A 23,170-nucleotide genomic window follows, 5' to 3' on the forward strand; every position below is an offset into this window, starting at 1 on the left:
TTGATTCCGATTTTCCTCGGGGTTCATCATAAGTGTAGATCATGCACCTGGGGTAGAGTTAACTGTATTTGTTCAGAATTACTAATTTGCTTACTGGCCGAGAGAGTCAGTTCTGAGACATGTTTGCACCATTTCTACTTGCAATTAGGTTCCATAATATTCTTTGGATATCTCTAATTTGGTCATCAAAACACACAGACGTAGCGTTTTACTGTGTTCCAGGATTTTTTTCAGCAGTTTTTCTACTGTCCTTTTAAAATACTAAAGAAGGATCTTCACTTCTGAGTTTTAAGCTAATAAGACTACCTTCCATTTTTCATTTCTATGCCACCTCTGTAAAGAATTGATCATATTATCATGATTCTCACTTATCTTTCTCAAATTTACAAAGGTATATTGCACTGATTCTTACATTGTTACATTTCTTTTCTAACTCTGTTAAATTTCTTCAACTAATGCAGCCTTTTCAGCTTGGAGAATTCTGTTGCAGAGTTATCTAACAGTTTGGTAAAGGATGAGTCATATTTAACTGTTGCTTGCATATAAAGTACAAAGTGTCAAATGACGGAATTGTTCAGCCAATCAAACTACTGGATACAAGAGTCTCTGAAGCTCAGAATTTTCCTCTTCCTGTGTCTAAGCTTCAAAAATGCCACATTATGCACCGTCTGATCTCCATACATTTCGTATTTGTTCACACTGTCTCCCACTCTTAATCTTTCTCAGGATCTATCGGTTCTGAAGTTCTTCTAACAAATTAAATCCTCCCTCCAATGTTCAACACCGAAGTTCCACAATATTCCAAATTTGTCATAAATAGCGGTTCTGGGGTTTTAAATGATCTCACCTTTATTCTTTTCACATTGCTAGCATCTGCTCACTGTAGAGCACTGACCTTCAGGCTGATCTGTTTTTAAACAAGATGCATGATAGCACTCTTTCTGCTAGTATTTAAAACAGAAGTCATTTCACAAACACAAAAAGTACAGTATCGGATTATTTGTGAAATTATGTAAATAGGCCTTATCAATGTTGCTCCCAAACAAGCATTTGTTTCTTTTTAAAACAAAGTTTTGGCAATGTGATTTTTGGACAATTATTTGAACGCTTATAAAGTGACATTTATTGACTCAGGCACAGTTAGGTGCTTTCTGTTTGGAATGTTTCATTTTATGAATGAATATAAGATGGAGTAAAGATTGACTTCTGGTCTCATCTTTCAACACAGGAGTTTAACTGTGACGCTACTATAGTATTGTAACTACCTTCATCTTCCTCTACTTGCTGCCGCACTTTGGAGATGCGCATAAAACAACTGTTTTGAGTTTCCTAGTCAAAAATGTTTTCAGTTACCAATTACTGACTTTCTTTCATTCTCAATGCCACACTGTTGTAAGTTACAACACTATCACTTCCAATGAATGCGGTATATCTGAAAACTATTTGTTTTCCTATTTCAGTTACACCAATATATGTGTGAACAAAATTAACCATTAAAAATTCCACAGAACAGTTTTCTATATTATCAGACTCTTGTTACCTCTCCATGCTATGAGAATTGAACTAGAAAAAAATTTGGTTGGTACCTCAATAAAATGCACCAAATTCTTCTTGGTGCTTAATGTATAAACTAAAATTTCAGTTAGCAGAGGCAAGGCCCGTAACCATTGAAGAATATTTTTGGATAGATGAATCAACGTGAGTTGAATAATCTTCAGTTCAAATGATGATCTAAGATTACAATGGGATCTTGATCAATTGGGTCAAATTGATCGAATTCAAAAATGGGGGGCATAGAGAAAGATTTAAAAGGGACCTAAGGGGCAACTTTTTCCACACAGAGGCAGCTCGTATGTGAAATGAACTGCCAGAGGAAGTGGTAGATGCAGGTAGAGTTATAACATTTAAAAGACATTTGGCCAGGTACATGAATAGGAAAAATTTAGAAGGATAAGGGCCAAATGCAGGCAAGTGAGTCTACTCCAAAACCTTAGACAGGTGAGACGAGTTTAGTTTGGGAAACTTGCTTGGCATGGACAAGTACACCAAAGGATCCGTTTCCATGCTGTATGGCTCTATCTACAAGCATGTTGTGATATTGAGGACATTTTCACCACTCAATATCTAATTAACCAGGTGTCACACAAGGGATGTTAACATAGGATCCATGTCAGAGTCACAGAGCAGGGAAACAGAATCTTTGGTCCAACAGCCCATGATCACCAAAATCCCAAACTAACTAGGTCTCACCTGCTTGCGCTTGGCCCATATTTCCCCAAAAATTTCTTATTCAAATGCATTTTAAAAACGTTGTAACTGTACCCACATCTGAAACTTCCTTTGGAAGTTCATTCCACACATGAATCACTGTCTAAGTAAAAAGGTTGCCCCTCATGTCTTTTTAAACTATTTCTCCTCTCACCCTAAAAATATGCCCCCAATCTTGAAATTCCCCACCCTGGGGAAAATACATCCACCATTACTTATACCCCTCATGATTTTATAAACCTCTGCAAAGTCACCGCTCAAACTCCTATGCTCCAGTGGAAAAAAAGTCCCAGTCTTTCTAGCCTCTTCTTATAACTCAAACCCTCCATTCCCAACAACATCCTAATAAATCTTTTCTGAACCCACTCCAATTTAATAATGTCCTTCCCATAACAGGGCGGCCAGAACATGCCTTACCAAAATCCTGTATAACTTCAACATGATGTCCCAACTTCTATACTCAAAAGACTGAGCAATGATGGCAAGCATACTAAACACCCTCTTAACCACTCTGTCTACATGTGATGCAAACTTGAAAGAATGATGTACCCGAACCTTTAGGTCTCTCTGTTCTATAATACCACCCAAGGCCCTAACTGTGTTTTACCAAAATGCAATACTTCACGTTTATCCAAATTAAACTCCATCGGTCATTCATCAGGCCAAATGATCAAGATCTTGATGTAATCTGAGATAATCTTCTTCACTCTCCACTATACCATCAATTGTGGTGTCATATATTCTCTAAATCAATTATGTAAGTGACAAACAAAAGCGGATCCAGCACTAATCCCTATGGAATGGGCCTCTAGTATGAAGAACAACTCTCCATCACATTTTGTCTCTGACCATCAAGCCAATTTTGTATCCTGTTAGTAAGCTCACCCTGAATCCCATGTGATCTAACTTTATTAATTAGTCTACCATGCAGAATCTTGTCAAACACTTTACTAAAGTTCAAGTAAACAATATCTACTGCTCTGCCCTCATCTTATTGAGGTTTTTGAGGAAATAACCAATCAAATTTGAGACACACAATTTCCCCTACACAAAACCATGTTGACTATCCATAACCATCCCTTGCCTCTCCAAATGCATATAAATCCTAGCTTTCAGAAACCCCTCCAACAAGTTATCCACCACTGAAGTCAGATCCACAGATCTGTAGTTCCCAGGCTTCTCTTTACATCCCTTCTTACCCAAAGGCACATCAGCCACTCTCCATTCATCCTGTACCTCACCTGTAGTTATCGATGATAGAGAAATATTTCTGCAAGGGGCCCTGCTAAATCCTCCCCAACCTTCCACAATGTCCTGGAACACTCATGATCAGGTGCCAGAGATTTATCCACCTTTATATTTTCTAAGACCACCTGCACTTCCTCTACTGTAATGTGAACAGTTTTCAAATCATCAATATTTATTTCACTGCGTTCTCTAGCCTCCATTTCTTTCTGCACAGCAAAAGCTGATGCAGAACACTCATTTAGTATCTCTGCCATCTCCTGAGGTTCAACACATAGACAATTGTTGTAGGGGACCCTACTCCCTCTCTAGTTGCCCTCCAGTTGTGTGCATGTGTGTTGGATACAGAGTTAACCCACTTTTTCTTCTGTCTTTACAAAAGATAAACTGTAAAAGCATTTCACAGAGATATCTCAGACTGTACATGATAAAACTGTCTTAGAAACAAAAAAAAACAAAAAAATTATTTCCAATGATGTACATCTATTCCCTTCTGCTTCTTGTGCCATGGAATAGAAGAAAAATAAGCTTTATGGTGTTAGATGGTATTCAATTTAAAGATACGTTTGATTTCAGGTTTGATACAATCTGGATTCACTTTGCCACTCTGATAATCTGTTTATATCTGTCACTGACTCAAGAACAATGTCTCCTCTGTCTAGAAATGAGCAATCAGTCTTTTTGCTTTGGCTTCCATTATCTTGGGGACATTTTTACTTGTCAATGCAGACTTGAAGATGAACCGCACCATAAGTGATGGTCCTTTTGGGATGAATCAGAATGCGATATCAACACAATATTTATTTGCTAGTTCTACATATATAAACGATTGTATTTTGTCAATTTTCCAGCCTTTCTATGTACTGCACAATCATTAGGGAACCTGTCAACAAGTTCCTGAAAATATTCTTTGGACTTGTGGTACGGTGGTAATGTTCAATCTAAGCTAGAAAGTCTGGGTCCAAATTCCACCTGTTCCAGAGGTGGGAGCTAACACATTTGAACAGCAGTATGTGTGTTCATCTGCATTCGAACGCTTCAAAAATGCAAGGTGTGCATTAACGCAGAACTTCCATTAAAAAAACCTGTGTTCTGGGCCTTCATGCATTTTTGGCACTAATTAATTTAAGAGATGGAGAAAGTGTCAGCTTGATGTTTGAGTTTGCTAACAGCCTTCAGAAACCGATAGAGTACTATAGTCGCCTGCAGCACAGACGAAGAACATAAACTGGGGGTTGTTATTTCAAGTAATGCTTTCTGAACAATTACACATTTGATAATCAAATGAGAACAGGAATGGGTTCAGTTGTTCTCTCTGAAGTCTAACGGCTTGCTGACAGTTACATGAAGAAAATATCAGACAGCTGACCGTACCCTTGGATTTGGAACTCAAACAAAAATCAGAGAACAGAGAACAGAGAGAAAAACTGAGTGGAAACACGTTTCCAAATTCTCTATTTGTTAAAACACAGGAGATCTTGTGGCGAGTGGCCCAGCCTCCATGCCAGAAGTTCCAGAATTTGAGGGGCATGGATCCGTGCATTCACACAGCAGAGAATAGATTGATTGTCAACCTGCAAATCTTTCCAACACGCCTATGGCAGATGGTAACAGCAGGAGTGTTTCCTGGTCAGCCAGAACTGTGTAAATTTGCAGGCACAACCGCCTCTCCATGTGTAATCTCTTGCCACAGGCTGTATTCCTGGTGAGAGTCCTCCTTACTTCGAGGGACTGATGATGATTTGTTAAAACATTGGGTGTTTCTGCCAACATTTACAATTGGTAAAACAAGTAGCTGTGGTTTCAAATACATTTCTTCTGAAACTAGGAAAATAACAATTTAGATCAAAGTTATCATTATACTGCTTTGCAGTACAGGGACCAGCTTGGGAACATTCATTTTCAAAACTGCTGCAACCAATTGTTACAGCGTAGATCTAGCTTCCAAAGGTGGCTACCCTCAATAATAAACCATCCAGTTCTTAGACTGCCATATGGCTTATATGTAAAGAAGAAAACACAAGCCAACCTTGTGGACCAAGGCATGGTCAGCATAGCTATTTAGAGAGAAAAGTTCTCAACTTGTGCAGCATAATTGCTTTAAAAAGCACAAAATAAAATGCTTACATCATTACTGCAATTTTCAAATACTTCCCTTGCTCATATTTCAGTCAAGATGATTAAATTGCTCTCATGCTAAGGTTACTCTCAACAAAGGGCTATGTAAGTCATTAAAGTAGCTAGAAAAATTCAAGAGATCCTTTTTTGGCTCAACACGAAAAGATAAACAAAGAAATGGTCACTGCAAGTGCAAGTTGCTTTTTTTTTGGCTCGTGATCCCAACTTTGAAAGCTAATCGACAATAACAATTTCACAAATCCAACTGTTCCAGATGCTACGCCTATTCAAACTGTCTGAATTGACACATTTAATTTTGTGAACATATTTATTCATTCCAGCAATTTCCTACTGCGATATCAAGGCAGATCCAGTTACACAATGATTCTGTAGAGTTTTCAAAATTAAAGGTCAGACCTGGGGGAAAAAAATTAATTGGGCAAGAAAGTATTCTTGCAAATGAGAATCACACATCAAACCTTAGATATGCATCATGATTCAGTTTCTTCAAGTTATGACCATGTACATCAAAGGAGAGAGGTATAATTCAGGTTGTGGAATTTCATCAAGATGTTGGGGGTTAAAAGCTTTTCACTAAAAGATAACAAACTACTGACAGTAAACAGGCAGCTTCTCAAGAGCAAGTTACAAAGCTTCAACTTTCAATTTTGAAAGGTTGCATATCAGAAAACTTAACTTTCCTTACAGAATTAAATGTGGAAGAAATTTAACAGAATTATTATGACATTTGCCTTCACCTGTCTGTGTTATGGTCCCACTTAGCTCAGTAACACCAGATTCAATCCTCTGTAGATGCTTTTTATCTTCTTTGCTGGCCATTAGAAGAGGCAGAATATATCTCTGGAAGAACAAAAATATTGAAAAAGATGAACAAAGGAAATGTTTAGTGCATTCACTTCCTTCAGCATCGACACACTTTGGCTGCATGTGCAGAATGCAATGCAGTAGCTCATTGAGGTTCTTTTGACAGCACCTGCCAAAAACCAAAACTGGACAAATGCAGCAGTTTCATGGAAACACCACCACCTGTAAGATTCCTGCCAAAACACAATCCTTATATAGATACAGCCAGAGTGCTGCTACTGTGTTCCAGAATTTTGGCTTACTGACAATGAAGGAATTAAATATAGTTCCAAGTTCGGATCACTGGGCCAAATTCAAGCATTCTAATAGCATACTGGCTGAATCCAAATCTCATGGGCAGCAAAGGGTAATGAAGGCAACTCACCATCACCTTCTCAAGGGAAATTAATGATGAAAATAAATACTGGCCTTGCCAGGGACTTTCAGATCCTATGAACAAGTTAAAAACAAAAAAAGGTCTAAAACATCTCACTTAGCTAAGTTAGTAAATTCTCTCACTCATGTCTCTACTGACTTCTCAGTTCCCTTCAATCACGGCACAATGAGTAGTCCGAGACAACAAGGTGTAGAGCTGGATGAACACAGCAGGCCAAGCAGTATCAGAGCAGCAGGAAAGCTGATGTTTCGGGTCTTCATTCCTGAAGAAGGGTCCAGACCCGAAACATCAGTTTTCCTGCTCTTTTGATGCTGCTTGGCCTGCTGTGTTCATCCAGCTCTACACCTTGTTATCTCAGAGTCTCCAGCATCAGCAGTTCCTACTAACAATGAGTAGTCCAAAAGGTTTTGAGAAAGGTTTTTGTAACAGTGCTGTGCTGTCTGTAACAAGATTCCATGGCTGATGCCTGAATGTCATACCTTCTCTTCTTGCTCCATATCAAAACAACTACTTACTGGCTTCCATTCAAGTCTTTGCTAAAGCAGAGGAAGTTGCAGGGCTGAAAAAGATGGGGCAGTGGAAATTGGGGCTTCTGAAATGCTGCACACCAATTACAACCTGCGACAAGAACGAGTACTTTCAAAGCTTTCCATACCGCTCATGACTTCAACTACCTGAAAAATACACGTTTCTATAATAAAAACAGCAAATGCTAGAGAAACTCAGTAGGTTCCCCAGCATCTGTGGAGAGTGAAACAGAATTAATGTTTCAAATCTCATGACTCTTCTTCATTTTCTCAGCACTCCCAGTATTTTGGTTTAGATTACATCTGCTTAAAATCTACTGGTGACAGCATCTGGAGTACTGTCTGTAGTTTTGTTCCCTGCATTTAAAAAAATGGACATAAGTGCTTTAGAAATAGCTGATGGATGATTCAATGAAGTAATTCTTTGGATGAAGGAGCTGTCTTATGAGGTAGGTTTGGACAGGCAGGGCTTTTATCCTTTGCCATTCAGAAGAATGAGAGGTGATCTTATTAACATAGAAAACAGGAGCAGGAGTAGGTCATTCAGCCCTTTCGGCCTGCTCCACCATTCATCATGATCATGGCTGATCATTCAACTCAATAGCCTGTTCCTGCTTTCTCTCCATATCCTTTGATCTCTTTAGTCCTGAATGCTGCATCCAACTCCTTCTCGAAATCAGACAATGTTTGGCCTCAACTGCTTTCCATTGTAGCAAATTCCACAGGCTAACCACTCCCTGTGTGACGGAATTCCACCTGTTTGAACCTAAATGGTTTACCACATTTCCTTAGATGTAACTCTTCGTTCTGGAAACCCATGCCATCGGGAACGTTCTTCCTGCACCTACCCTATCGACTCCTATTAGAAATAAAAAGGTTCCTATGAGATCAGTCCTCATTCTTCTGAACTCTCACGAATATAAAGCTCATTGAATCAATTTCTCCTTAGTGTCAGACCCGCCATCAGTCTGGTAAATCTTTGCTGCACTCCCTCTATTGCAAGGACACCCTTCCTCAGATAAGTAAACCAAAACTGCATCTAATATTTCAGATGTTGTCTCATCAAGGTCCGATATACATGCAGCAAAACATCGTTGCTCCTACATTTGAATCATCTCACTACGAAGGCCAGCATATCATTTCCCTTCTTTGCTGTTTGCTTCACCAGCATGCTTGGCTTCAGTGACTGCTGTACAAGGGCACATACAAGATCCTGAGGGAACTTCAGACAGGGATCATGAAAGGATGTTTCTCTTTGTGGGGGGAAAAGAGCTTAAAAACAAAGGATCTCCAATTTAAGCTGGAGATGATAAGAAAAATTTTCTCTTAGAAAGACAGAGTGCCTGTATAAATCATTTCTCTAGGCAGCAGCGGAGGCTTGATCATTGAACACTTTGAAGGCCAGGTTAGATGGATTCTTCGCCAACAAGGGATTCAAAAGATATTGAGGAAAGGTAGCAAAATGGAGCTGAGGCCACGATCAGGTGGTTTTATTAAAGGATGGAGTGGACCAGAGAGGACAAAAGGCTTGCTCTTCCTAATTTATAAATATCTATTATAAAATCAAATGCACAGTTTTGTTACATTTCCAATGACACATTGGGAAGCACTTCTTTTCAGAATCAGAAGTTTTAATCCCAACTCCAGAGACTCCATTACACGATCTAGGCCAACACTTCAGGGTAGTAGAGGGGCAGTGCTGCATTGCTGGTTGTACCATCTTTAGGATAAGATACTGAACCCTCCCTGCACTCTTAAGTGAGGCAAAATGATCTGAGGAGCATTTCACAAACAACAAGGGAGGTCTCCTGGGGTCTTCATCACAATATTTATCCCTGGACCAACATCATCAAAACAGATTAACAGCTCATTTTAAAAGAATCAAGAGTTTATTTACTCATTGCTGGAAATGGAAATTACTGCCTTTCTCAACATTACAAGTGAAATTACATTATAAAAATTAATTGGCGTGGAGCAAGTTGACATTATAGAATCCATACAGTGTGCAAGCAGGCCATTTGGCCAATTGAGACCACACTGACCCTTCAAAGAGCATCCCACCCAAATCCACCTCCTTACCCTATCCCTGTAACCCTGCATTTCCCACGGCCAATCCACCTAACCTGCGCATCTTTGGAGTATGGGAGGAAACTGGAGCACCGGGAGAAAACCCACGCAGACACGGGGAGGGGCCGCACACTCCACACAGTCGCCCAAGGGTGGAACTGAACCTGGATCCTGGCACCGAGAGGCAGCAGTGCTAACCACTGAGCTACCATGCCATCCTGAGACTGTGAAATTCAAGATATTTTTCTTGTTCCTGAGCAAATTTCTTATATTCAAATCCTTGCAGTATAAATCGACAAATACTCAAATACTGCAGCTAGCTTAGCTGAGCTCAACGTTTCTTCCCAGAAATTAGTTGGTAAGTAAATTCATCAACACTGAATCAGATGAAGTAACCGATCTTTGGGCATGTTTTGATTTTAAGCAGGGATGGGTGTGCTAATCAAATTTCTCGAACTATTTTGCAAAAAGAAATTTCCTACAATTTCCCACACTTCTTTTCATTTAATTGACTACAGTAAGTAGAATGCTTGAATAATAACATTGAAAAAGGATACGTCACAATAAATTAACAATAAAGTCATCTTGTGTGTTTTGTTGCTCTCATTGTGTTATGGATCAGACCAAATGCTGTCAAAACATAGCAAGGAGATAGGCTAGATCTTAACTTTTATCTTATTTCAAGGCAAATGTAAGGTGCTGCATTGCAGATGTGATCCACTTGGTCAAACTAGTAGGCTTTAAGCAAAATATACTTTATTCTTACACCACAGTTAATGTACAAAAAAGAATTGGCATAGCTTCAGGTCTATTGAAATTCTTAACAAAATAAAGCATTATTTAACTACTACTCATCAACTGTTCCAATGTAGCAGCATCCCCACAAATACCTTGGCAAAGCCAAATTCAGCAAAAACAGATTTCCATCACTTGCTATCTTCTCTGGTCCAGGAGAAGGAACACAGACAGAATGAACTGAACAGCAGAGAGAGACCTCAAGTATTTTTGCAGAGGCAGAGAGATTACTGTATCTAGCAGGTTCTATTCCAAAACCCCAACTTCAACAACTGGAAGCAAAATTAAAAAACTCTGAGTCTGTCTGATCCTGACTCCGCCCACTCATGTTTCTTTTGTCTACTTTAAAAAAAGACCCAAAGCTATTTACTCTGCTTTCCATGGAGCAGACACTTCAGTACCAGGTCTGTACTGCTCCCCTTCAAGAGAACCAGGACAGACAAATCCTTCCTAAAGGCCCATATTGTCATATTTAACTTAACTTGAAGATCTTGACTTCTTTTAAAAAGCCAGCTCATTCTTCATATTTTCTTGCAAAGTGAGGGTGATCCCACAATGTACATATATTGTATGCAGTTATTTGAAGTTATGGGACAATTGTACGACTAAACCAGTACAATTTTATTCTAAGAATATAACAGCCTGTTCACTCATGAGAGCAAGGAGACAGCAAGAAACCTCCAGGTAATGGATCACCCAGTTAGGACAGAGATGGAGGAGGAATTTCTTCTCTCCCAGGGTAGTGAACATGTGGAATTTTTGTTAAATCATAGATGGCAATAGAGGCTGGGCCATTGTCTCGTCCTTGAATATGCCAGACTTTTGGATATTTTTAAACAATCAGTTCAGCAGATGTTATTACACACCTCGAGCAGGTGGGACTTGAACCCAGGCCTCATGTCTCAGAGGTAAGGACACTACCACCACCTCCAAACTTTTCTTAAACAGATTTTTAATCAGTAAGGGAAACAAAGAAAATGGAGAAAAGGCAGGAATGTGGAGCTAAGGAATATCAGATCATGCAATGATCTCAATAAATAGCGGAGCCGACTCGATTGGCTGAAAGGCTTACTTCAGCACCTACCTCTTGCAGCAAGGAGATAGAGGATTGTTTAAAAAGATGGCGAGAGGATTTCAAACATGAAAGTGTGCTGTTTGTACACCTGTCTTCTCTAATATTTATCTCTGCTGTACTAAAACAAATTATCTGGTCACTACACTCCCAAAATTACTTTAATCTTTGATACCAAAACAAGCTATAAATGGAAAATGAAATTACATATTTGCATGTAGCAACACTTCAGTTAATGCGTTCCTGAAAATGATTTAGATGTATAATGAAGCAGCTAAGAAACAAACCTTTCCTGTTCTACGAATGCCAAGGTCTCTAGCCCACATCTGTGCTGTCAAACCTTAAAATCCCATCACAGTTTCCCTAAATCCAAGGGCACCCTTCCCTCGATCCTTTCAAAACCAAGAACTCCACTCCAAAGCTGCCGCTAAATATCTCAAATGTGGCTCAAGCACCAACTCACTGTAGCTTTAAAAGTTACAAAAATGAAAATTATACAATATAAATAGAAGGATTTATAATAATATTCACTAAGGCCACATATTTACAGTTTTTATGGAAGAACAAATAAAGTCAATGAACTGGATTCTCCAAATGCCAGAATAACCAATGAAAATGGAGTTTGATGCATTCAATCACTGTGAACAAGTGGATGAGATAAAATATTTGCCTTACATGATGCAACACCCTATTATTGTAAACCAAAACCATGTCTCAACTGGCAAAAATATAGGACACTACCAGTCCCTATTTAGAAGGTCTTATATCTTGTACACATCTGTCACACTTCATATTAAGTAAGAAGCGCTAACCGCAAGTTCATCTCAATCTGCAAATCCTTGGGATAAATGTATAGCAAGTTTCCTGAAGCTTCCAGGCCAAATTAAACACAGCTCCAATATCCAGACACCATACATGGCCAAGCCACTTACACATTAGATCATGTCAGAAGTCACATGACATCAGGTTATAGTCCAACAGGTTTATTTGAAATCACAAGCGTTCGAAGCGTTGATCCTTGCTCAGGTGAACTTGATGAAGGGGCTACTCTCTGAAAACTTGCGATTTCAAATAAACCCTTTGGACTTTAACCTAGTGTTGTATGACTTCTGACTTTGTCCACCCCACTCCAACATTGGCACCTCCACATATCAGATCATGGGAGATCAGCCTTTTCACAAAATGAGAATTAGCAGAGGTCAAATATCTAATTGAACTTCTGTGTGTCCTTACCAATTCTTCAAATGTCTGAAAAATGGTATTTTAAGAAATTAATCAGAAGTATCAATAAACAGGAAGTCTTACAGTTTGTCTACGGCAAATCAATGTACTTATTTGTGATTCACTGAGAAGAGGCAATTGGTAACTGAAGGTTCACATTCATACCATCAATAAATTTCCATTTCTCTCACATTTCTGTAGCTGAGTGACTAATGCTCGTTATCCACTGCAGCTTTTGTTGAGAAAATCAAAACCTTTTAAATAAAAAATTCTTCAAAGCTAGTTCCCTCAAATACCTTGCAAGTCAAACAGACGCAACTTAATGTTGACTGACCCACGGACAGTCCTTTAGCCTTGTAATTTGTATGTCCTTATTATCTCCTTCCACTTCACTTTTCACCATTTTAGGATTTTGTATCAACTAATATCCATTCAATCAGATCACTATCAGCTGATCTGCTAAGTCTTCTTTCCTGTCTTCAACACTGGTGTTGCTCTGTGCTTTTGCCTTATGACTGGATTCTTCTTTTTATTAATAGTTCCTTTCAAGGAATTTGACAATTTCACCCAATAAGTTTTGTTTATCAAACGTTTGATGAATAAAGGGTCTCAGCACAACACTTAATTTTTACATTAGCCGTTTCTATCCTAATCTTGGGTTTCAATCCAGCACAACTGGTGTTAGGTTGTATCTGTGATATGTAAAATATTATAAAGGTCTTTACTGGGTGAAGGTCTGAAAACATTGCCAGTTATATTCAGCTCAAATTGCCAGTCTCTGAAAAAGATGGATTAAAAACGTATTCTTGTAATAGGGAATCCATTCTGGTTGGGAAAATGCACACTGATGGGGTAATATTGAGAGTGTATTAACACGGTTTGCTTTGGGCAAAAAAAAGTCCAAACTCTAATTAATCACAGTTATGAATCAGTAGAAGAAGCCCAATAATCTGCCTGCTTGATCAATTTCCTGATTCAATCACAGTTTCTGTTACAGTGAGTGTGATGTGTTGCATATCTAAGCATATTCTGAATTAGACATATAGAAGATTTTTCATTGCAAAATGAAGAGATAGTGTATGAAACTGTTGCTTACATGATTACTCAAGATATAAGGAACTTTAAAGACAGAAACGATTATTAGATCCTTTTTTTTGCTTAAATCAATCACATCCATCTCTTTTTGATTTTAATTGCCAGTCTCTTCTCTGTTTAAAAGAGTATTGAGTTGTGCTGCTGGTCTCAATTTTCTCCCCTCACAATCTTCTCCAGGGGGAACTGGATGAACAAGGATCTTTGACTCATCTAACTCCCATTCCATGCCTGAGCAGTTATCGGCAGGAATCTATTATCATAAGAGGCAACAAACCAGTTCAATTTGGGAAGGCAGGCTGGAATATGTACACCTTATTAGCATTTTCTGACTCTTGCTGACAGAGCAGGGAGGGCAATAAGTGCATCACAAGGGTACACCCATTGCCTGGAGGGAGGCTTTATACATTGAATGATGAGGACAAGGATGAAGATTTTGAGGAAGGCAAACAGCAGTTTGCAGAATTTGATACCTGGTTGAACACAAGAGCAATGGAGAAGCACACTTTTTAAAAAGCACAGCTGAAGGGCAGGTGGCTCATATAATTAGAACTTATTCAGTAAGCCATTTTAGTTTTGCACCGATATTTTAACCTTTTAAGAACATTAACAGTATTTCACCAATTCCCACCCATCTCTATTTTTTAAAGAAATGGTTTATACATTTTAGGTCTTTTACATGATTCAAGTATGATTCAAGCAAAAAAAAAAAACAGGTCAGCCCCAAATTACCAAAGGAATGTTGTCTTTTTGGAAACTCAAAATGCTGAACAAAGTTAGTGACACTGGCTGTGTGAAAGGTCATTAGGATCAAAAATGTATGGGATGTGGAGATGTTAACACTGAGCAACAAGGGAGGTGATTGGTTGAGGTTGTCACTATCCAGACATTCTAAACTGGAGGTTTCATGATGGCACTGGGTGCATTAGAAACATAATTCTGATCTCTTTCAAATGTAACTCCACACATGAAAAAGTGTAAAGTTGCAGCTCATGTAGCTTCTATTTTTACTTGGTTTGAAATCTAGCCCACCAGATCGAATGAAGCAGATCATCTCCCGAGTGGAAGCATCTGCAACAAACTACTGAGGGTGAATTTTAATATAATTAATCACTTTCTATACTTTATAGGGAAACAGTCAGAATAAATTTTCTTATTGTTATACCGTGTAAACTTGATTATGGTACAAACTGATATGAACCATTTTGAATTTGGGTTAAATAACTCATCACGTAACTTAATCAATAGGACTATTACAATGAAGCAGCTAATCCGAGCCAAGAACATACTAAAACATTTTTTTATTGTTTAGTGAAATTATTATGGCAGATACTCAGAACCATTAGTTTTTGTGGCATCTTCACTGTTTTTCCTCTTGGGTTTAAAGTAGACAATACGTAGACATGAGTAGCTGTAGATATTTCCCAGCCAGGAAATGATGGACATTTCATGGTATTACAGGCTCCGAAACAACAAAACAACTCCCTTTCGAAGAATGCTCCCACGTAATAAAACATTCAAGGCATATGATAGGAGCATTATGAAACAACATTTGATGCTAATTCACATAAGGAAACATCAAGATAGATAACCAAAAGCTTGGTGAAAGAAGCAGATTTTAAGGAGCACTTTAAAGGACAGGTGAGAACCTTTGGTCCTTAGCAACTGGAGTTATGCCTACCAGGGGTAGAACTTTTTTTAAAAAATACATCCAGGGGTGGCAGGCATCACTGGGACTGGACAAGCATTTATTGTCCATCCCTAACTGCCCTGGAGAAAGTTGTAGTAGGATGTCTTTTTGAACCACTACCATTCATATGTAGCTACACCCACAATATCGTTAGGGAAGGAGTTCCAAGATATTAATCCACACACACTGGAAGAACTGTTATTATAATGCCATGTTACGATGGTGGGCAGCTCAGAAGGCAACTCGTGGTGTTTCCATGTCTCTGCTGCTCTTGTTTTTCCAGATTGTAATGGCTGAGGGCTTGGATAGTGCTGTTTAAGGAGTCTTGGTCAGTAGCTGCAGTATATCTTGCAGCTGTTACACACTGTTGCTACTAAGCATTTGTGATGGAGAGAATGAATGTATGTGAATGTAGTGCCAAACAAGAGGGCTGCTTTACTCTGGATGGCATTAAGTTTATTGAATGTTGTTGGAGCTACACTTACCCAGGCAAGTGCGAAGTATTCCACCACATTCCTCACCTGTGTCTTGTAAATGGTGGGCAGACTTTGGGAAATCAGGTGAGTTATTCACTGCAGAATCCTAGGCTCTGACCTGCTCTAGTTGCCACAGTATTTATGGTCAGGTCAGTTTCTGTACAATGGTAACCCCATTCAGTAATGGTAATGCCAGTGAACATTAAGGGGCAATGGCTATTTGTCTCTTCTTGGACATGGGTGTTGCCTGGCACTTGTCACTTTTGTGGCACAATTGTTACTTGTCAGTCCAAGTCTGGATATGGTCCAGATCTCGCTACATTCGGACATGGATAGCTTCAAAATCTGAGTTGTTGCAAATGGTGCAATCATCAGCAGAAATCCCACCTTCTGACCTTATGATAGAGGGTAGATCATTGATGAAGCAGCTGAAGATGGTGAGGTGTAAGACATAACCCTGAGGACCTCCTGCAGAGATGTCCTGGGGCTGAAATGACTGATTTCCAACAATTATAATCATCTTCCTTTGTGCCAGGCAGAACACCAATCATTGGAGCCTCCCCAAAATGTTACGGACTCTAGTTTTGCTCAGGTTTCTTGGTGCAACACTCTGTCAAATGTGGGCATAATGTCAAAGGCAGCCACTCTTACCTCACCTCTGGAATTCAGCTCTTTGTTCATACTTGTGATGAGGTCAGGAGCCGGGTAGCTCTGGCAGAACCAAAACTCAGTGGGCAGGATATTGCCAAGCAGGTGCTGTTTCATAGCACTGCTGATGATACCTTCTGTCACATTACTCATGATCGAGTGTAGACTGAACGGATGATAATTGGACTTACCTTTTTTTGTGGATGGGCATCCCTATACGATTTTCCACAGTGTCAGGTAGCTCTACTGGAACAGTTTGGTAAAGAACGCAGCAAGTTCTGGAGCATACATCTTCAATATTATTGTCAGAATGTTGTCAGGGCCTTTGGAATACTCAGTGCCTTCAGCCATTTCTTGAAATCGCCTGGTGTGAATCAAACTGGCTGATGACTGGCATCGGTCATGCTGGAGAACACGGGAGGTGGCTGACATAGATCAGTGGCTTGACACTTCTGGCTGAAGATTGTTACAAATGCTTCAGCAGAATCTTCTGCACCAACGAGCTGGGCTCCAACATCATTGGGGATGGAATTACTTGTGAAGCCGCTTTCTCCAGTGAATGGTTAAATTGATCACTATCATTCACAACTGGACGTGGCAGGACTGCAGAGCTTAGATTGGATCCATTGGTTCTGAGATTGCTTAGCTGTGTCCATCACTTCATGATTATGCTGTTGGACATGCTGGTCCTATACTGAAGTTTCAACAGGTTGACATCTCATTTTTAGCTAAGTCTAGTGACACCTGGCAGTGGTTAAAACTAGGGAAGCCAGAAGCCAACAGACCAGAATTGGACAACAGAAGCAACACTGCATCTAGGAACTGTGTACTTTTCTGCTACATTACAAACATTAACAACCATATCCTGGTGTCTTATCAGTTTTGGGTTCTCTTTAGAACTCTCAAATGTTGCAAATTAAAGCCTGTGCTTTAGCAAGTAAAAGCAAAGACTAAAACCAAGAGCTGCAAACGCTGATGGTCGGAAACAAAAACAAATTACTGGAGAAATTCAGCAAGTCTGGCAGACAGAACCAGAGTTAACATTTCAAGTCTGGTGATCCTGCTTCAGAAAAACAAAAAGAAACATAATGAAGATTAAGTAGTAGTACTTCTGATGAAAAGTTATCTCAAACTGAAACAAAACTGGTTTCTCTTAATTGATGATGCCTGATCTGCTTGAGTATTTACAACAATGTTGGATTTTATTTCAGATTTCTGGAACCTACAGTATTCTGCCTTGTGCCAATGTATGGTGCCAGCTATATTTAACCAGCCTGCATTTATCTGAGGACCATGGTAACATTTAAGATTTTAATCACTTGGGGTCAAGTATACACTAGGCATTCATCAAACTGTGGTGCAAGACATAATACTAAATTTATTGGAGACAACTTTTTGGTGTGAGGACTTCTGTGAAATAGAAGATAAACAGTAAAGGCAGACAAATTGCCAGAAACATAACAAAACTTCGAGAAGGGTGCAGTGTGGAAACATGGATCCTCAGAATTTTTCCATTTCACTGGCAGCCCCAATGATTGGCCTGATTCAGGTTGGGGGGACTAACCTCAGCCACTTGTATGATTCTAAGTGCATTTATATGCATTCAGCAACTGACTGGTTGTAGTCAGGGCTGTTCATCCCTTTGATATAGCTGGCTACTCAGTTACATCACCAAGACTGCTGGACGCTATTGGGACTACTCCTGCAAAAGCACATGGATTTTTTTTGGGGGGGGGGGGGAATGCTCAGGTGCCAGAGCCAGTCAAGCAAGGGGTGCCTGTGTATGTGCTGTTAGTCAAGGCAGGCAAACCTCTAACAGTCACCTTCACTGTCGTGGGCAGTGGGGTGTCGGTGCCCTCCATTGATGAAACAATGAGGCTCCCCAAATGTCATCGCCTTCCTAAACTTACTGGAAGACTGCCAAGATTGTCTCCTGTGTTGCAGGACGCTGACTGATCTCTGGTAAAATGCCAGCAATGGCAGGAAGAAGACCTTAATTTAACAAAGTTGATGTTCTTAATGCTTCAATATGAACTACATAGTTAAAACTTTCCAACATTATCCACCATATATCTGTTAACTAACACAGGTCATTTTTACATTATGCAATATTTGTCAATGCTGCACACAGCAGACACGTCCAAAACTGCCTCAACTGGTGTCTGGGAGGGAGGGCATAACTTTGCCTCTCCTGCTGTTGGTGAAACATGACGGCAGCAAGAACACAATGAGTAATCCTCTTGTCATTCCTTCTCCCACTGCGAACCCAACAGAGAACTGATCAATTCTGGCCCAGTTTATCATTTAAGCTGCATATATTGTGGATAAGATTGAACAGTGTAAGAAATTACTTAGTTTCAGTAACAGGAAAAATAGTAGATGCTGGTAGACAATTCCTTAATTTTCCACTTTATATTTAGTCCGTAAGAATAGCAATGTTATTAAGTAGCTCTTAACACCTTCCGAGCTTACATGTTTATTGATAAGTGATGTCTCTTGCTGCTTTGTAGTTTATTTTTGTTTCATGTTTAACTGGTTAAAAATAAATCAGCATAGCACTGCTTTGGAGTGAAAGGAACATGTGGTGCAAACAGTAATGACAAAGCAGTACTGTCACACAACAGGTGGACAGAACATTAAAGATTACAATCTAAGGGAAACAAAAAGTTATGGGAATTGGTGTCTGGAGCATTGATAAAACAGGCAGACAATCCTATAACTTGCACCAGAGGCAACTTCCACCTTGGAGCTGTATTCATTTCACAGAAGTGGAGTGACCGGAAATTGCAATCTCGCAACAGATGGAGCACACAGCAGCGCAAGGACAGTTACTGGTAGCGAAAGAGAATGAAGAGATTACGCTCAAAATGCATGCAAATATCTTTAGAATTTTACTGTAAACTTTAATTGCAAACCATTAACTTGTACAGAAGGTTATAATCCTGAAATTCTGCAATCACTTAATCATAGAGCAGCCGCCAGTCAAGATACACCATATTTTAAGATCCTAGGAGGAGAACCAGTTGCTTCCTTTGATGTTCTCACAAATAATTCTTCCTGTGTTATTCAGCAAAAGCACAACTGCCCAGATCTCAAGATCAGCCAAACTTATTGGATTCATAGTGAATGAAAAGGTTTCCATATCCAAACAACCTGCTATCCAGTTGTTACGCTGGCTTCACAGCAAACCAGTTACATTGTGATATCTTCAGGCTCGCATTTTATGACCAGGTAACATGGAAAATAGAACACAGAACATTACAGCACAGTACAGGCCCTTCGGCCCTCGATGTTGCGCCGACCTGTGAAACTAATCTAAAGCCCATCTAACCTAACACTATTCCATTATCATCCATATGTTTATCCAATGACCATTTAAATGCCCTTAAAATGGGCAAGTTTACTACTGTTGCAGGCATGGCATTCCACGCCCTTACTACTCTGAGTAAAGAACCTACCTCTGACATCTGTCCTATATCTATCACCCCTCAATTTAAACCTACGTCCCCTCGTGCTAGCCATCACCATCCAAGGAAAAAGACTCTCACTGTCCACCCTATCTAATCCTCTGATCATCTCGTATGTCTCTATTAAATCACCTCTTAATCTTCTTCTCTCTAACAAAAACAGCAACAAGTCCCTCAGCCTTTCCTCATAAGACCTTCCCTCCAGACCAGGCTACATCCTGATAAACCTCCTCTGCACCCTTTCCAATGCTTCCACATCCTCCTATAATGGGGCGACCAGAACAGTATGCAATACTCTGAGGACGGCCACACCAGAATTTTGTACAGCTGCAACATGACCTCATGGCTCCAAAACTCAATCCTTCTACCAATAAAACCAAACACACCGTATGCCTACTTAACAACCCTGTCAACCTGGGTGGCAACTTTCAGGGATCTACGCACATGGACACCAAGATCCCTCTGTTCGTCCACACTACCAAGAATATTACCATTAGCCCGGTACTCTGTATTCCTGTTACTCCTTCCAAAGTGAATCACTTCACATTTTTCTGCATTAAACTCCATTTACCACCTCCCAGCTCTGCAGCTTATCTATGTCCCTCTGTAACATGCAACATCCACAACTCCACTGACTTTAGTGTCATCTGCTAATTTACTAACCCACCCTTCTATGCCCTCATCCAGGTCATTTATAAAAATGACAAACAGCAGTGGCCCCAAAACAGATCCTTGCGGTACACCACTAATAACTGAACTCCAGAATGAATATTTCCCATCAACCACCACCCTATCTTCTTACAGCTAGCCAATTTCTGATCCAAACCGATAAATCATCCTCAATCCCATGACTCCGTATTTTCTGCAATAGGCTACGGTGGGGAACCTTATCAAACGCTTTACTGAAATCCATATACACCACATCAACCGTTTTACCCTCATCCACCTATTTGGTCACTTTTTCAAAGAACTCAATAAGGTTTGAGAGGCACGATCTACCCTTCACAAAACTGTGTTGACTATCCCTAATCAAATTATTCCTTTCTAGATGACTATAAATCCTATCTCTTATAATCCTCTCCAACACTTTACCCACAACCGAAATAAGATTCACTGGTCTATAAATTACCAGGGCTGTCTCTACTCCCCTTCTTGAGCAAGGAGACAATATTTGTTATCCTCCAGTCTTCTGGCACTATTCCTGTAGACAATGACAACATAAAGATCAAAGCCAAACGCCCTGCAATCTCCTCCCTAGCTTCCCAGAGAATCCTATGATAGATCCCATCTGGCCCAGGGGACTTAACTATTTTCACACTTTCCAGAATTGCTAACACCACCTCCTTATGAACCTCAATCCCATCTAGTCTAATAGCCTGTATCTCAGTATTCTCCTCGACAACACTGTCTTTTTCCTTTGTGAATACCGACGAAAAGTATTCATTTAGCGCCTCGTCTATCTCTTCAGACTCCACACACACCTTCCCACTACTGTCTTTGACTGGCCCTAATCTTACCCTAGTCATTCTTTTATTCCTGATATACCTATCGAAAGCTTTAGGGTTTTCCTTGATCCTACCTGCCAAAGACTTCTCATGTCCCCTCCTGGGTCTTCTTAGCTTAATATTTATACAGAAGACTGAGAAACAGCCTTGAAGCCAAAAAGCAATGACCTATAGTTGCCCTGTCAACTCAATACAAAATACATCAGCAACCAGAATCTGAAAAATGTCTACACACCGCTCTAACATACCAATAAATACAAAGAACTGCCTATTGGAACAGTGACAATACAGGCTTGTAATTACACTCCAATGTTTTTCCCATACACATCTCAAAAAAGAAATCACCGGAAAAGCATGGGTGGAGCTAGGAAATAATAATAGAAAGAAGGCACTATTAACAGTCACTCAAAGAATGTCTACATTTATTGTCTATCGATATTGTAGGAGAGAGAATAAATCAGGAGATAACGAGGGTGCATAAAAAAGGGCAGCACATTAATCATGGGTGACTTTAATCCACACAGATTAGGAGAATCAAACTGGCTGAGTCAGCCATGTGGAAGAACTCAGATTATTTGGGACAATTTCCTCAATCAACACAGTGGATCTAACCAGGGAACAAGCTAATTTGGATGCGTTAATCTGAAATTATCTCAGAATAAAACAAAACGTATAAGGAAAAGTAGGCATAACATGGTGGAATTTAACATTCAGTTTGAGATAGAGAAACATGGATCAGAAAAAAAAAACAGCACTAAACTCAAATGAAGGCATTGGAGTCACAAAACATCACAACGGATTTCTGACTGATTTCAAATTGAAATGACTTTTTAAAATTGATGGAGTTGTTGATAGTGAAGAAGGTTGTCAAAGGATACAGCAGGATATTGTTCAATTGAAAAATTGGGCAGAGAAATGACAGATGCAGCTTAATCCAGACAAATGTGAGATGATACATTTTGGGAGGGCAAATGCAAGAGGAAAGTACAGGGTTACCACTGATACACAGGGATCTCGGAGTGCAAGTCCAGAGCTCACTGTTAGTGGCAACAAAAATGGGTAAGGTGGTAAAGAACAAAAACAAAGTTGCTGGAAAAGCTGAGCAGGTCTGGCAGCATCTGTGGAGGACAGTTAACATTTCGGGTCCAGTGACCCTTCCTCAGAAGAAGTTGCACAGCCTATTTGCCTTCTTCAGTCGGGGTATTGAGTATAAAAGTTGACAAGTCATGCCGTAACTGGGTAAAACTTTAGTTGGGCCACATTTGGAGTATTCACTAGAGCTTCGGAGACTGAACGGCGACCTGATAAAAGTATATAAAATAAGAGGCACAGACAGGGGGCAATCGTCAGAATTTTTTCCCCCAGGGTGGAAATGTCAAATACTAGGTGGAATAGGTTTAAGGTGACAGGGGAAAGATTAAAGGTGTGCGAGGAAGGATTTTTTAATGCAGAGGATGGTAGGTGCCTGGAGCGTGCTGTCAGAGGAGGTGATAGAAGCAGATATGATAGCAACATTTAGACAGACCGATGTTCAGGCAGGGAACAGACTGGTACATAACATGTGCTGGCAGCTGGGATGTGTTTCGAATGGCATCATGGCCAGTGCAGACACGGTGGGCCCAAAGGCCTGTTCCTGTATTGTGCTGTTCTATGAATGAGGGCAGAACTGGGAAAGGAGCTTTGCCAAAATGACAATGGTAGACATTTTCTAAAAAGTT

The 23,170-nt window shown here is 39.8% G+C and overlaps 1 protein-coding gene across 1 annotated transcript in view; it reads right to left on the bottom strand.

Annotated features, from left to right (window-relative positions):
• Positions 1 to 23,170, bottom strand: part of pex14 (peroxisomal biogenesis factor 14) — a 245,068-nt gene that overhangs the window by 47,663 nt on the left and 174,235 nt on the right. Inside the window, exon 6 of the mRNA XM_048561444.2 lies at positions 6,390 to 6,492. Coding sequence (XP_048417401.1) covers positions 6,390 to 6,492 — 103 coding nt within the window. The remainder of the gene's footprint in view (positions 1 to 6,389; positions 6,493 to 23,170) is intronic.

The sequence above is a fragment of the Stegostoma tigrinum genome, chromosome 28 (assembly GCF_030684315.1).
Source record: "Stegostoma tigrinum isolate sSteTig4 chromosome 28, sSteTig4.hap1, whole genome shotgun sequence".
NCBI classification, from domain to species: Eukaryota; Metazoa; Chordata; class Chondrichthyes; order Orectolobiformes; family Stegostomatidae; genus Stegostoma; species Stegostoma tigrinum.